Source organism: Crinia signifera, chromosome 2 (assembly GCF_055691185.1).
Source record: "Crinia signifera chromosome 2, ASM5569118v1, whole genome shotgun sequence".
Classification (NCBI taxonomy): Eukaryota; Metazoa; Chordata; class Amphibia; order Anura; family Myobatrachidae; genus Crinia; species Crinia signifera.
The window spans coordinates 400,601,096-400,617,314 of NC_139218.1; the positions used below are offsets into that span (position 1 = coordinate 400,601,096).

The 16,219-nt window shown below is 45.4% G+C and overlaps 1 protein-coding gene across 1 annotated transcript in view; it reads right to left on the reverse strand.

Annotated features, from left to right (window-relative positions):
* Window positions 1-15,331, reverse strand: part of LOC146058627 (protein sel-1 homolog 3-like) — an 83,216-nt gene extending 67,885 nt beyond the window's left edge. Inside the window, 4 exon segments of the mRNA XM_083170901.1 lie at window positions 3,348-3,469; window positions 5,353-5,479; window positions 12,942-13,482; window positions 15,278-15,331. Of these exon segments, the coding sequence (XP_083027027.1) occupies window positions 3,348-3,469; window positions 5,353-5,479; window positions 12,942-13,482; window positions 15,278-15,331 (844 nt within the window).
* Window positions 15,332-16,219: the final 888 nt, after the last annotated feature.

Consider the following 16,219-nt stretch of genomic DNA (forward strand, 5'->3'; position numbering starts at 1 on the left):
TTCTGTAACACACATACATAACCCTCCCCCCGTAGTGCCATATACATAATGCCCCCCATAGTGACACATACATCACCCTCCCCCATAGTACAATATACATAATGCCCCCCCCATAGTGACACATATATAATGCCCCCCATAGTGCCACATACATAATGCCCCCATAGTGCCATATACATAATGCCCCCCATAGTGCCACATACATCACCCTCCCCCGTAGTACAATATACATAATGCCCCCCATAGTGCCACATACATAATGCCCCCCCATAGTGCCACATACATCACCCTCCCCCCGTAGTACAATATACATAATGCCCTCCATAGTGCCACATACATAATGCCCCCATAGTGCTATATACATAATGCCCCCCCATAGTGCCACATACATAATGCTCCCCATAGTGCCACATACATAATGCCCCCCATAGTGCCACATACATAATGCCCCCATAGTGCCACATACATAATCCTCCCCCCGTAGTACAATATACATAATGCCCCCCATAGTGCCACATACATAATGCCCCCCCATAGTGCCACATACATCACCCTCCCCGTAGTACAATATACATAATGCCCCCCATAGTGCCACATACATCACCCTCCCCGTAGTACAATATACATAATGCCCCCCATAGTGCCACATACATAATCCCCCCCCCCATAGTACAATATACATAATGCCCCCTGCAGTGCACCCACATAATCCCCCCCCATAGTACAATATACATAATGCCCCCACCATAGTGACACATATATAATGCCCCCCATAGTGCCACATACATAATGCCCCCATAGTGCCATATACATAATGCCCCCCATAGTGCCATATACATAATGCCCCCCATTGTGCCACATACATAATGCTCCCCATAGTGCCACATACATAATCCTCCCCCCGTAGTACAATATACATAATGCCCCCCATAGTGCCACATACATAATGCCCCCCCATAGTGCCACATACATCACCCTCCCCGTAGTACAATATACATAATGCCCCCCATAGTGCCACATACATAACCCTCCCCCCCATAGTGCCATATACATCACCCTCCCCCCGTAGTACAATATACATAATGCCCCCATAGTGCCACATACATCACCCTCCCCCATAGTGCCACATACATAATGCCCCCATAGTGCCATATACATAATGCCCCCCATAGTGCCATATACATAATGCCCCCCATTGTGCCACATACATAATGCCCCCCATAGTGCCACATACATCACCCTCCCCCATAGTACAATATACATAATGCCCCCCCATAGTGACACATATATAATGCCCCCCATAGTGCCACATACATAATGCCCCCCATAGCGCCATATACATACTGCCCCCCATAGTGCCACATACATAATGCCCCCCATAGTGCCACATACATAATGCCCCCCATAGTGCCACATACATAATGCCCCCCATAGTGCCACATACATAATCCCCCCATAGTACAATATACATAATGCCCCCCATAGTGCCACATACATAATCCTCCCCCCCCCGTAGTACAATATACATAATGCCCCCTGCAGTGCACCCACATAATCCCCCCCGTAGTACAATATACATAATGCCCCCCATAGTGCCACATACATAATGCCCCCCACTGTGCCACATACATAACCCACGGTGCACAGCAACCGGTGAAGATTCGCCTACCCCAGCTGGAGCTGGCATCAAATCACAGGTACCTTACCTCCCAACCCGGGACCATCCCATTGTAGTCCCTAGCCGTTCCCCTGCCGTTGAGCCTCCTTGAGCAACATTCTCAAAAAGTACAAGGTGTCACCTCTTGCCTGGACATTAAGTCCTATGCATAGGTTCCTCACAGGACTGGCCGGCCCTAGTTATAAAACGTACCCGGGTACATGGGGGTAGTGATATTGCTATTTTAATGTTATGTTCTCTAAGTGTCTGTGTAAGTTAAGAGTGTGATTTTAAATCGTATTCGATACGGCGGTGATACTGTACCCAACATCGTATAAGGAACCCAATCGGTATAGTTGTACTCTTAGTCAAGTAGTAGAAACAGAGTCGTATGACCCCATCCTTTGGGCAGTATACGGAATAGCCTCCGTGCACCGGTGCACCTAACTTAAACTGATCTTCAAGTTGGTTATTGCAATAATTGTTGTTGAAAAGTCGGGATATTGCGTATCGTGATTTTGTATTTGCATCCTTGCATTGACGTAATTTGTGTTGAGGTACTCGCCTTGTTCTAAGGCTAAAAAGGCTGGCGCCCCTAATTGCAGGCCCCGAATAAAAGGTCAAAGGTACATTTGTGTCGCCTGGTCTTTGATATCCATCCTGCAGAAGTGAGAAGACTCCTGACCGGATACAGAGAATATTGGTGGGACCGGCTCTAATCGTGTCAAGCAAGGTAACCCCTACCCGGTGTCCACAGTTATGTACTAAGGGGTGGTAGGGTTAGGCTACGGAGGGAGGGTATGGATAGGTTACAGGAGGGGAACATTAGGGTTAGGCACAAGAGGAGGGTTAGGGGTTGGATAGGTCAGGGATAGGTTGTGGCAGGGGAGGGTTAGGGTTAGGCTATGGAAGGGTTAGATACTACTGTAGGTGGAGGTTTAGCATTAGGCTACCAGAAAGGGGGGGGAAGGTTAGGCACTAGGAGGAGGGTTAGGGTTATGATTCTGGAGATGAGGATAAGGGCAGGCACTGGGTAGAAGGTAAGTTTAGGTTATGAGAGGGGGGTAGGATTATCCACTAGGGAGAGGGTCAGGTATAGACTGCTGACAGGCCATATTTCAACACATTTGAAAGGTTGACATGGCTCTTAGGTTGACAGGGTTAAAAGGTCATCACAAGCAATGAGTTTTTCACTTTCTTACATTGAAATGGACACCGTATAATTGAACCACATCCCCTCGCGGGGCTCGCTTTGGCAAGCTTTTGGCACGGTTATATTCTCCCTCCATTTCCACTTGGATAGTGAAGTAGGAAAAACACCTGTTCTGGGGAAAATGTTAAAAAATGCATGTCGACGTTTTCCATGTCGACCTATTGTATGTGTCGACCTTTTGACCATGTGTACCCAAGGTTAAACTTTTTCATGTGTCGACCTACAGCCTGTCGACCAATAGTGGTCAACCTATTGACTGTTGACCTATTTATTGTCGACCTGCCGACCGCATTCCGTCCTCACTCCCCCGTATTCTGAGGCAGAGCCAAGCTGACCCCATGCTTTCCCCTCACGCTGAGCAGATGACTTGCCCATGCTGACGGAATGATCCTGCTGCCCCCAAGGGTGGGACGGTGTGAGACTATACACCCCCCATACTATGTGTAATAATATGATGTACCGCGTGCACTGCCTTACCTGTATCGGTCATCAGCACCGCTGGCGTTGCATAATCATTTCTGTTATCGAGATGGTACAGAATGCCACAATAGTCTACTGGGCACCACTGCATGACGTACACCCAGGTGGTGAAGCTACAGCTGGGGAAAAGACAGAAACCGTGTCAGAGTTAAATAGCTAGAACAACACCATGGTTACTAACACAGCAACAATATGTACATTTCCAAACAGAAAAATGGCTGACAAAACAAAAAGATGGCTGACCCAGCAACAAGATGGCTGACACAACACCAGGGTTACTAACACAGCAACAATATGTACATTTCCAAACAGAAAAATGGCTGACAAAACAAAAAGATGGCTGACCCAGCAACAAGATGGCTGACCCAACAAGATGGCTGACACGACACCATGGTTACTGACACAGCAACAATATGTACATTTCCAAACAGAAAAAGGGCTGACAAAACAAAAAGATGGCTGACCCAGCAACAAGATGGCTGACCCAACAAGATGGCTGACACGACACCATGGTTACTGACACAGCAACAATATGTACATTTCCAAACAGAGAAATGGCTGACAAAACAAAAAGATGGCTGACCCAGCATCAAGATGGCTGACACAGCAAAAATATCTACAATACCAAACAGAAAAATGGCTGACCCAGCAATATAATGAGTGACCCAACAACATGATGAGTGACCCAGCAACAGGAACATGGCTGAACTACAAGATGGCTGCCTCAGATAGGTTTCTGCCCCTCACCTCAAGAGACAATTTGATAATATTTTATTTGAGTGTTATTCCTTGACCATTATCTCTGTCATCATGATACACTACAATATTGCCAGGAGCTTCCCTTGAGACAAAGAACGTTCCAGAATACCGTAGTGATTGGTTCTCTGGGTGTTCTCACCTCTCTGCATGGCTGACACCCTAACTGGAAAGTTTCCACCGCATAATGACGATCTAATCCGTGTTTGCTTTACAAAGCCTACAATGACTTAATGGCCCTAAATACCAGGACACGCGTCACCTAAATCCTCCCATGTGCTCTGGTGCTGGGTGGTTATGGGTCAGTTACCCTGATGTGTCTCTGTTCTGCTTGACGTGGCGATGAGGCATGTTGGGTTCCTGTAATGTTCTGGTGTCGGTCCAACACTACGGGTATAATGATTGTAATCTGCAATTACGCTAATAACGAGCACAAATACTTGCTCTATGAGACATATATTATACTGTACGTCTGTTTTCCACCTGATTCCAGCAACATTACTACAAACCCCGGCTATAAACGGAACGTGGACCTAACGGTGACCACCAGATGCCTGCACTGACAGTAGATGGCGCACCCTCTGACACTGGGACTGATTTATAGTTGTGTACAGATACGATACATGGGGGTCTGTGCATGTGGAGAACAGTCTCACAATGTTGCTCGCAGCCCCCTGTCAGCAACAGCATGATTGACATGTTACTAAGTTTTGCAGGACGGCACCATTCTTCAAACCAGACATGTGTCACCACCGTTTTAAAGGTGTGGCGGCTCAAGGTCACCCGACAAAGACTTGTTGGACCCTACGGCCAGCCTGAGCTAACCTCACAGATTCCTTGCAGCTGTGCAATTTCTTAGAGACATGAATGAGGCCCAATATCCGAGTTCCACTTTTCCTCTATTATTCTACGGAACGTCATGGGGCACCGTTCGGATTAAGCAGATCGTACAGTCTATAGCTACAGCTGGAGACATTACGGCCATAATCTGCTGCTGGTGAATCGTTCCTGAGGCGGGTGGATACAGTTAGAAAATGTAACTCATCTCTATATGGAAGGAACCACTTTTCTTTAGGAAGATCTTAACTGGAGGAGACTATTATATACAAAGATAGAATATAATTAAAAAAAAAGTATGTGAAAAATAATCACGAAACGCGTCGATACATGAAATTGGGGGATGTGACACCTTTAAATCATTAACGTCCCTTCAGCAATTTAGCTCAGACTTATGAGAATCATTTACCGAGGAGACATGGAGAACTTCCACCTCTGCCGCTCCAGGACCTGGTCTGTGTATGGCTCCAGTGTCCTCAGTAAGCCAAAACTCTCCCCACTGCAGGCGTACAGGAAGGGAAGGAAATGGGCGACTTCTGCAAGGATCAAGAACAGTTCTCCATCATGTTTGTTTATACGATATACATACAGTGTCATAGCGCATATCGATGGTAAGCACAGCGAACATCTAATTCCCAGCGGCACTTGGCTGCTGAGTGGGTGAATTTAAACACAGATGACACGTTTCAGTCTAGATGTTTCTAATGATGTTTCTAGATAGGTCTAATGTCTTCAAGGACAAATTGGTAAAATGTGGGCTGCCATGGAATTAATGGTTGTGTCGGTGCATTAAACCTACTCCCATCTCGACCACTCCGCTCTGCACAAGATCTGCGTCTCTCTTCTGCACGGATCACTAGCTCCCATTCCTATTACAGGACTGTCATCGGGCTGCTCCCATCCTATGGAATGCCCTTCCACTCACAATAAGACTCTCCACTAGCCTCCAAACTTTCAAGTGTTCCCTGAAAACTCACCTCTTCAGGCAAGCCTATCATATTTATATACCACACACATAACCCTCTGAGGCACTTATGTATTATATAGCTTCCCTTCTGGACTTGTAACTTGGTGGGACTGCTATGCTATTACTGGTGCCTGTCCTTGTGTTTCCCCCTATATCCCTATAGATTGTAAACTTGCAGCAGGGCCCTCTAACCCCCAAGTCTGTCTGTTGTTACCCAGTTTGTTTTATCACTATCTACAATTGTAAAGCTCAACGGAATCTGCTGCGCTATATAAGACACTGTAACGGAATCTGCTGCGCTATAAAAGACGCTGTAACGGAATCTGCTGCGCTATATAAGACACTGTAACGGGACCTGCTGCGCTATATAAGACACTGTAACGAAATCTGCTGCGCTATATAAGACACTGTAACGGAATCTGCTGCGCTATATAAGACGCTGTAACGAAATCTGCTGCGCTATATAAGACGCTGTAACGGAATCTGATGCCCTATATAATAATCTGTAACGGAATCTTCTGCGCTATATAAGACGCTGTAACGAAATCTGCTGCGCTATATAAGACACTGTAACGGAATCTGCTGCGCTATATAAGACACTGTAACGGAATCTGCTGCGCTATAAAAGACGCTGTAACGGAATCTGCTGCGCTATATAAGACACTGTAACGGGACCTGCTGCGCTATATAAGACACTGTAACGAAATCTGCTGCGCTATATAAGACACTGTAACGGAATCTGCTGCGCTATATAAGACGCTGTAACGAAATCTGCTGCGCTATATAAGACGCTGTAACGGAATCTGATGCCCTATATAATAATCTGTAACGGAATCTTCTGCGCTATATAAGACGCTGTAACGAAATCTGCTGCGCTATATAAGACACTGTAACGGAATCTGCTGCGCTATATAAGACACTGTAACGGAATCTGCTGCGCTATAAAAGACGCTGTAACGGAATCTGCTGCGCTATATAAGACACTGTAACGGGACCTGCTGCGCTATATAAGACACTGTAACGAAATCTGCTGCGCTATATAAGACACTGTAACGGAATCTGCTGCGCTATATAAGACGCTGTAACGAAATCTGCTGCGCTATATAAGACGCTGTAACGGAATCTGATGCCCTATATAATAATCTGTAACGGAATCTTCTGCGCTATATAAGACGCTGTAACGAAATCTGCTGCGCTATATAAGACACTGTAACGGAATCTGCTGCGCTATATAAGACACTGTAACGGAATCTGCTGCGCTATATAAGACACTGTAATGGAATCTGCTGCGCTATATAAGACACTGGGTACTTGTGAGTTATCCGGACGCCCGATTTCAAAATCGGGTCGGATCGGGCACATCGCATCGCATCGCATGCGACCATCGGATGCGATGCGATGCGATGCGATGCGATGACCCGATTTTTCCATAGGAATCAATGTTAAAATGGACTGAGTCCATTTTAACATGGAATTCAATGGGAAAAAGGGGTCCTTTTCATACCCCTACTATCCAAGTGGGCATGGAGTTGGATATAAACCTATGGCGAGCGTAGCGAGCCACCGAGCCCGAAGCGTGGCGAGCGTAGCGAGCCCCGCGAGGGGACACGGAATACCGTCCCCTCGCGGGGCTCGCTTCGCTCGCCACGCTTCGGGCTCGGTGGCTCGCTACGCTCGCCACAGGTTTATATCCAACTCCATGCCCACTTGGATAGTAGGGGTATGAAAAGGACCCCTTTTTCCATAGGAATCATTTTAACATTGATTCCTATGGAAAAATCGGGTCATCGCATCCGATGGTCGCATGCGATGCGATGCGATATCGCATCGCATCTGATTGTATGCCTTAACTTAAGGCATACAATCAAAAAATCGGGCGTCCAGATAACTCACAAGTACCAGACACTGTAACGGAATCTGCTGCGCTATATAAGACACTGTAACGGAATCTGCTGCGCTATATAAGACGCTGTAACAGAGTCTGCTGCGCTATATAAGAAACTGTAACAATCTGCTGCGCTATATAGGAAACTGTAACGGAATCTGCTGCGCTATATAAGACGCTGTAACGGAATCTGCTGCGCTATATAAGACGCTGTAACGGAATCTGCTGCGCTATATAAGACACTGTAACGGAATCTGCTGCCCTGTATAAGACACTGTAACGGAATCTGCTGCGCTATATAAGACACTGTAACGGAATCTGCTGCGCTATAGAAGACACTGTAACAGAATCTGCTGCGCTATATAAGACGATGTAACGGAATCTGCTGCGCTATATAAGACACTGTAACGGAATCTGCTGCGCTACATAAGAGTGTAACGGAATCTGCTGCGCTATATAAGACGCTGTAACAGAGTCTGCTGCGCTATATAAGAAACTGTAACGGAATCTGCTGCGCTATATAAGACGCTGTAACGGAATCTGCTGCGCTATATAAGACAGTAACGGAATCTGCTGCGCTATATAAGACACTGTAACGGAATCTGCTGCGCTATATAAGACACTGTAACGGAATCTGCTGCGCTATATAAGACACTGTAACGGAATCTGCTGCGCTATATAAGACACTGTAACGGAATCTGCTGCGCTATATAAGACGCTGTAACAGAGTCTGCTGCGCTATATAAGAAACTGTAACAATCTGCTGCGCTATATAGGAAACTGTAACGGAATCTGCTGCGCTATATAAGACGCTGTAACGGAATCTGCTGCGCTATATAAGACGCTGTAACGGAATCTGCTGCGCTATATAAGACACTGTAACAGAGTCTGCTGCGCTATATAAGAAACTGTAACAATCTGCTGCGCTATATAAGACACTGTAACGGAATCTGCTGCGCTATATAAGACACTGTAACGGAATCTGCTGCGCTATATAAGACACTGTAACGGAATCTGCTGCGCTATATAAGACACTGTAACGGAACCTGCTGCTCTCTATAAGACACTGTAACGGAACCTGCTGCGCTATATAAGACACTGTAACGGAATCTGCTGCGCTATATAAGACACTGTAACGGAATCTTCTGCGCTATATAAGACACTGTAACGGAATCTGCTGCGCTATATAAGACGCTGTAACGGAATCTGCTGCGCTATATAAGACGCTGTAACGGAATCTGCTGCGCTATATAAGACGCTGTAACGGAATCTGCTGCGCTATATAAGACGCTGTAACGGAATCTGCTGCGCTATATAAGACGCTGTAACGGAATCTGCTGCGCTATATAAGACTCTGTAACGGAATCTGCTGCGCTATATAAGACACTGTAACGGAATCTGCTGCGCTATATAAGACACTGTAACGGAATCTGCTGCGCTATATAAGACGCTGTAACGGAATCTGCTGCGCTATATAAGACGCTGTAACGGAATCTGCTGCGCTATGTAAGACGCTGTAACGGAATCTGCTGCGCTATATAAGACACTGTAACGGAATCTGCTGCGCTATATAAGACACTGTAACGGAATCTGCTGCGCTATATAAGACGCTGTAACGGAATCTGCTGCGCTATATAAGACGCTGTAACGGAATCTGCTGCGCTATGTAAGACGCTGTAACGGAATCTGCTGCGCTATATAAGACGCTGTAACGGAATCTGCTGCGCTATATAAGACACTGTAACGGAATCTGCTGCGCTATATAAGACACTGTAACGGAATCTGCTGCGCTATATAAGACGCTGTAACGGAATCTGCTGCGCTATATAAGACGCTGTAACGGAATCTGCTGCGCTATATAAGATGCTGTAACGGAATCTGCTGCGCTATATAAGACGCTGTAACGGAATCTGCTGCGCTATATAAGACACTGTAACGGAATCTGCTGCGCTATATAAGACACTGTAACGGAATCTGCTGCGCTATAAAAGACGCTGTAACGGAATCTGCTGCGCTATATAAGACACTGTAACGGAACCTGCTGCGCTATATAAGACACTGTAACGAAATCTGCTGCGCTATATAAGACACTGTAACGGAATCTGCTGCGCTATATAAGACGCTGTAACGAAATCTGCTGCGCTATATAAGACGCTGTAACGGAATCTGATGCCCTATATAATAATCTGTAACGGAATCTTCTGCGCTATATAAGACGCTGTAACGAAATCTGCTGCGCTATATAAGACACTGTAACGGAATCTGCTGCGCTATATAAGACACTGTAACGGAATCTGCTGCGCTATATAAGACACTGTAATGGAATCTGCTGCGCTATATAAGACACTGGGTACTTGTGAGTTATCCGGACGCCCGATTTCAAAATCGGGTCGGATCGGGCACATCGCATCGCATCGCATGCGACCATCGGATGCGATGCGATGCGATGCGATGACCCGATTTTTCCATAGGAATCAATGTTAAAATGGACTGAGTCCATTTTAACATGGAATTCAATGGGAAAAAGGGGTCCTTTTCATACCCCTACTATCCAAGTGGGCATGGAGTTGGATATAAACCTATGGCGAGCGTAGCGAGCCACCGAGCCCGAAGCGTGGCGAGCGTAGCGAGCCCCGCGAGGGGACACGGAATACCGTCCCCTCGCGGGGCTCGCTTCGCTCGCCACGCTTCGGGCTCGGTGGCTCGCTACGCTCGCCACAGGTTTATATCCAACTCCATGCCCACTTGGATAGTAGGGGTATGAAAAGGACCCCTTTTTCCATAGGAATCATTTTAACATTGATTCCTATGGAAAAATCGGGTCATCGCATCCGATGGTCGCATGCGATGCGATGCGATATCGCATCGCATCTGATTGTATGCCTTAACTTAAGGCATACAATCAAAAAATCGGGCGTCCAGATAACTCACAAGTACCAGACACTGTAACGGAATCTGCTGCGCTATATAAGACACTGTAACGGAATCTGCTGCGCTATATAAGACGCTGTAACAGAGTCTGCTGCGCTATATAAGAAACTGTAACAATCTGCTGCGCTATATAGGAAACTGTAACGGAATCTGCTGCGCTATATAAGACGCTGTAACGGAATCTGCTGCGCTATATAAGACGCTGTAACGGAATCTGCTGCGCTATATAAGACACTGTAACGGAATCTGCTGCCCTGTATAAGACACTGTAACGGAATCTGCTGCGCTATATAAGACACTGTAACGGAATCTGCTGCGCTATAGAAGACACTGTAACAGAATCTGCTGCGCTATATAAGACGATGTAACGGAATCTGCTGCGCTATATAAGACACTGTAACGGAATCTGCTGCGCTACATAAGAGTGTAACGGAATCTGCTGCGCTATATAAGACGCTGTAACAGAGTCTGCTGCGCTATATAAGAAACTGTAACGGAATCTGCTGCGCTATATAAGACGCTGTAACGGAATCTGCTGCGCTATATAAGACAGTAACGGAATCTGCTGCGCTATATAAGACACTGTAACGGAATCTGCTGCGCTATATAAGACACTGTAACGGAATCTGCTGCGCTATATAAGACACTGTAACGGAATCTGCTGCGCTATATAAGACACTGTAACGGAATCTGCTGCGCTATATAAGACGCTGTAACAGAGTCTGCTGCGCTATATAAGAAACTGTAACAATCTGCTGCGCTATATAGGAAACTGTAACGGAATCTGCTGCGCTATATAAGACGCTGTAACGGAATCTGCTGCGCTATATAAGACGCTGTAACGGAATCTGCTGAGCTATATAAGACACTGTAACAGAGTCTGCTGCGCTATATAAGAAACTGTAACAATCTGCTGCGCTATATAAGACACTGTAACGGAATCTGCTGCGCTATATAAGACACTGTAACGGAATCTGCTGCGCTATATAAGACACTGTAACGGAATCTGCTGCGCTATATAAGACACTGTAACGGAACCTGCTGCTCTCTATAAGACACTGTAACGGAACCTGCTGCGCTCTATAAGACACTGTAACGGAATCTGCTGCGCTATATAAGACACTGTAACGGAATCTGCTGCGCTATATAAGACACTGTAACGGAATCTGCTGCGCTATATAAGACGCTGTAACGGAATCTGCTGCGCTATATAAGACGCTGTAACGGAATCTGCTGCGCTATATAAGACGCTGTAACGGAATCTGCTGCGCTATATAAGACGCTGTAACGGAATCTGCTGCGCTATATAAGACTCTGTAACGGAATCTGCTGCGCTATATAAGACACTGTAACGGAATCTGCTGCGCTATATAAGACACTGTAACGGAATCTGCTGCGCTATATAAGACGCTGTAACGGAATCTGCTGCGCTATATAAGACGCTGTAACGGAATCTGCTGCGCTATATAAGACGCTGTAACGGAATCTGCTGCGCTATATAAGACACTGTAACGGAATCTGCTGCGCTATATAAGACACTGTAACGGAATCTGCTGCGCTATATAAGACACTGTAACGGAATCTGCTGCGCTATATAAGACGCTGTAACGGAATCTGCTGCGCTATATAAGATGCTGTAACGGAATCTGCTGCGCTATATAAGATGCTGTAACGGAATCTGCTGCGCTATATAAGACGCTGTAACGGAATCTGCTGCGCTATATAAGACGCTGTAACGGAATCTGCTGCGCTATATAAGACACTGTAACGGAATCTGCTGCGCTATATAAGACACTGTAACGGAATCTGCTGCGCTATATAAGACACTGTAACGGAATCTGCTGCGCTATATAAGACACTGTAACGGAATCTGCTGCGCTATATAAGATGCTGTAACGGAATCTGCTGTGCTATATAAGACACTGTAACGGAATCTGCTGCGCTATATAAGACGCTGTAACGGAATCTGCTGCGCTATATAAGACGCTGTAACGGAATCTGCTGCGCTATATAATACACTGTAACGGAATCTGCTGCGTTATATAAGACACTGTAACGGAATCTGCTGCGTTATATAAGAAACTGTAAATAATTAAATACTACCACCACACACACACACACACACACACACACACACACACACACACACATTGGCCTAGTCTCAACAACATATCACTATCTTGTAGAACCATACAACATTCTCCTGGTGTCTCACCTTGTTCAGCTGGGCACTGTAGTATGTTGTCCTTCCTGAGATTCCACATCAGTTCCATGTCCCAGCGTAAGGTCTTCTGGTGATCTTTGTACGGCCGGCTGTAAAGTGTTGCCGTTTGGATTATGTGGTATATTTTTACCACCCCCTTTCTGTATGAGTTCCGGTCAAGGTTGTTGTAATCAATTGGATAATCTGTGATCCATGCCCTCAGTAGAACATCGGTCACATGGATTGGGTGTCTGAGGTAAAAGTCCTCTCTGTAGACCATCTGATCTGGAAAGTCCAACTTCATTTCTCTAATCGACTCTGTGACATCAGGACTGCAAACCCAGCGTCTTTTAAATATACCGACCAAAGGCTTTACCAGCGAGGATGCCAATACATCAACGTGTGCCACCTGGTTCCTCTCACAGTGGTAGAGGACCTCTAGGACTGGCCCCTTGGTCACCTTCTCTGGTGGATTTAGGAACTCGATGAAGGATCTGCTGGTGTCCATGTGAAGGGTTCCTGTCTGACTTGTGACAAACTGCAGCCAACAGGACTGTACAGAAGATAATATTAGACCCATGTCCAATGTTCCCTCTAATTTTACGAAGGCTGTGTGCGGCTAAAGATTTGGGCTGTGCAACTTTGGAATGAAATTTACATTTTTGTGCATCACTTATAAATAACTGGAAAATGACGTTCAGCATTTGTGTTAACTTTACTTCAAAATTATATTAAACATTTAAACATTCAAAATACAGCACACAATGTAGTTAATGGGTGAAACACACATTAATTGAGTCCACAACTGCAAAAAGGGACCACTGCTGCTTTGTGCGCTCTGTTGTAATGTCTGTGCGCACGCTCATCGAGGGGTGTGCGCGAGCACGTGCGCACAGCTTAGAGGGAACACTGCCCATGTCCCAGGAATTATATACTAATACACAGTATATACTCTTGTATAAGCAATGCAGGAATCCAAAGCAGAGGATGAAGATCCAGGAGGTGTCTCCAGCAAGCAGCCAACATATAATAAGGTATAACATTCTTATTAATTATATTAGTGTATACAATGAGAAAAGAGGGGAGGGGAAAGTAGAGAATTGGTGGGTGCACACTGCAGATAGCTGTATATGGCGTCCAACTGATACTCAACTTAAAAACTTAAAAATTAACTTTTATTTGACATATTTGCTTAAAAAAGAAGTGTACTAATTACATCTTCTTGTTAGAATGATAGTAGAGAAGTGATTAAAGTTTTGAAAAAGTGATTTAAAAAAGTTTGTGATATGGATGCTCTCTTATACTGGTGTTTCACTGACTCCTAGAGTGGCATTCTATGGGATGAGAGTTGTGTTTTTTGGCGAAATTTGCGCAAAAAACGGCCTAAATCCCGTTTTCGCATATTTAATGAAATGCGAAAAACGGCATAAATCGCAGATTTTGCCGCGAAATCGCACTTTTACAAAGTGTGATTTTAACTCACATCCAGATGTTTTCCCATTGAAAAGTATACAATGCGCATATTTAATGAGATGCGAATTTGGAAAATGTGTCTTAAATTCGCCAAAAGATCAGACCAGGTTCTGATATGCGAGTTGGCCAGAACCCTGCACAGATCATTGAGATCTGTGCATGGTTCTGTGGTAAAAAAAATTGTTGTTTTTTTTCTTTAAAAAAATTGCGTGGGGTCCCCCCTCCTGAGCATAACCAGCCCCGGGCTCATTGAGCCGGATCTGGTTCCAAAAATACGGGGGGCAAAAAGTGTAGGGGTCCCCCGTATTTCTGAAACCAGCCCCGGACTCTTGGACCGGTCCTGGTTCCAAAAATACGGGGGACAAAAAATCTGGGGGTCCCCCGTATTTTGAAACCAGCACCGGACTCCAACAGCACCGGACTCCAACACTTTTTACATAAGGTCCCCCGGCCGTACCATGAGCACCGTGGCTGGTCAGCCTTGGACGGGGTACCTGGAGGAGTGGGGACCCCCCAAATAAAGGCCCCCCCCCCAGGCTTCACCCATCCAGGGCTGAAGCCCGGGGCTGTCACCTGGCCAGTGGACACCGGCCTGATGGTGTAAAGTCATCTGATAGATGACCACACGCACAGGCTGATAGATGACCACACACAGAGGCTAATAGATGACCACACACAGAGGCTGATAGATGACCACGCACACACACACACACACACACAGAGGCTGATACCACATTTGGAGAATGTTAGGTGACTGACTATAATCCTGGCGGATAGTTGGATACACAGCTGCGATTATCCTGCTTCTGGTTAGCAGGAGAGAACCAGTTCTGTAACACGGAGCAGTAATACATGTCACCATATATCATTCTTACCTGACAGAGGAGCACACAGCTGAGGACGGTATCCTGTACTGAGCGCAGTCTCATCTTCCTATCAGTAGCCTCCCTCACCTGTGTCTGTATGGTGAGAACGGGGCATGGGATAATGTATGTGCCCCAAAGTATGGACCGGCCAGTTCCAGGCTTATACCCTCTCTAGCAGTCAGTCACAGCACAGAGAATGTAATACGTGGAAGTTACTATACTCGGCCCTGCAGGGGTTAATTACACATTACTAATAACTGTTTGCTTTGTGTAACAAGTCACCTTAACCTCTTACATCCGGGAAAAACCAACACAGCCAAACAATGAGCACAGAGACAGTACTGCGCAACTGTATATACACAGTGTGTATATATACATACATTTATACTGGTACAGTACTGCGCTACTGTATATACACAGTGTGTATATATATATATACATACTGTATATACTGGTACAGTACTGTGCAATTGTATATACACAGTGTATACATACATATACTGTATACTGTACATGACTGTGCAACAAGCCTCAGGTACCATATATACCCAGTGTATACATACATATTCTGTATACTGTACAGTACTGCGCAACTGTATGAACACAGGGTGTGTATATATATATACATATATTTATACTGGTACAGTACTGCGCAACTGTATATACACAGTGTGTATATATACATACTGTATATACTGGTACAGTACTGTGCAATTGTATATACACAGTGTATACATACAGTACATATACTGTATACTGTACAGTACTGCACAACAAGCCTCAGGTACCATTTATACCCAGTGTATACATACATATTCTGTATACTGTACAGTACTGTACAACTGTATGAACACAGTGTGTATATATACATACATTTATACTGGTACAGTACTGCGCAACTGTATATACACAGTGTGTATATATACATACTGTATATACTGGTACAGTACT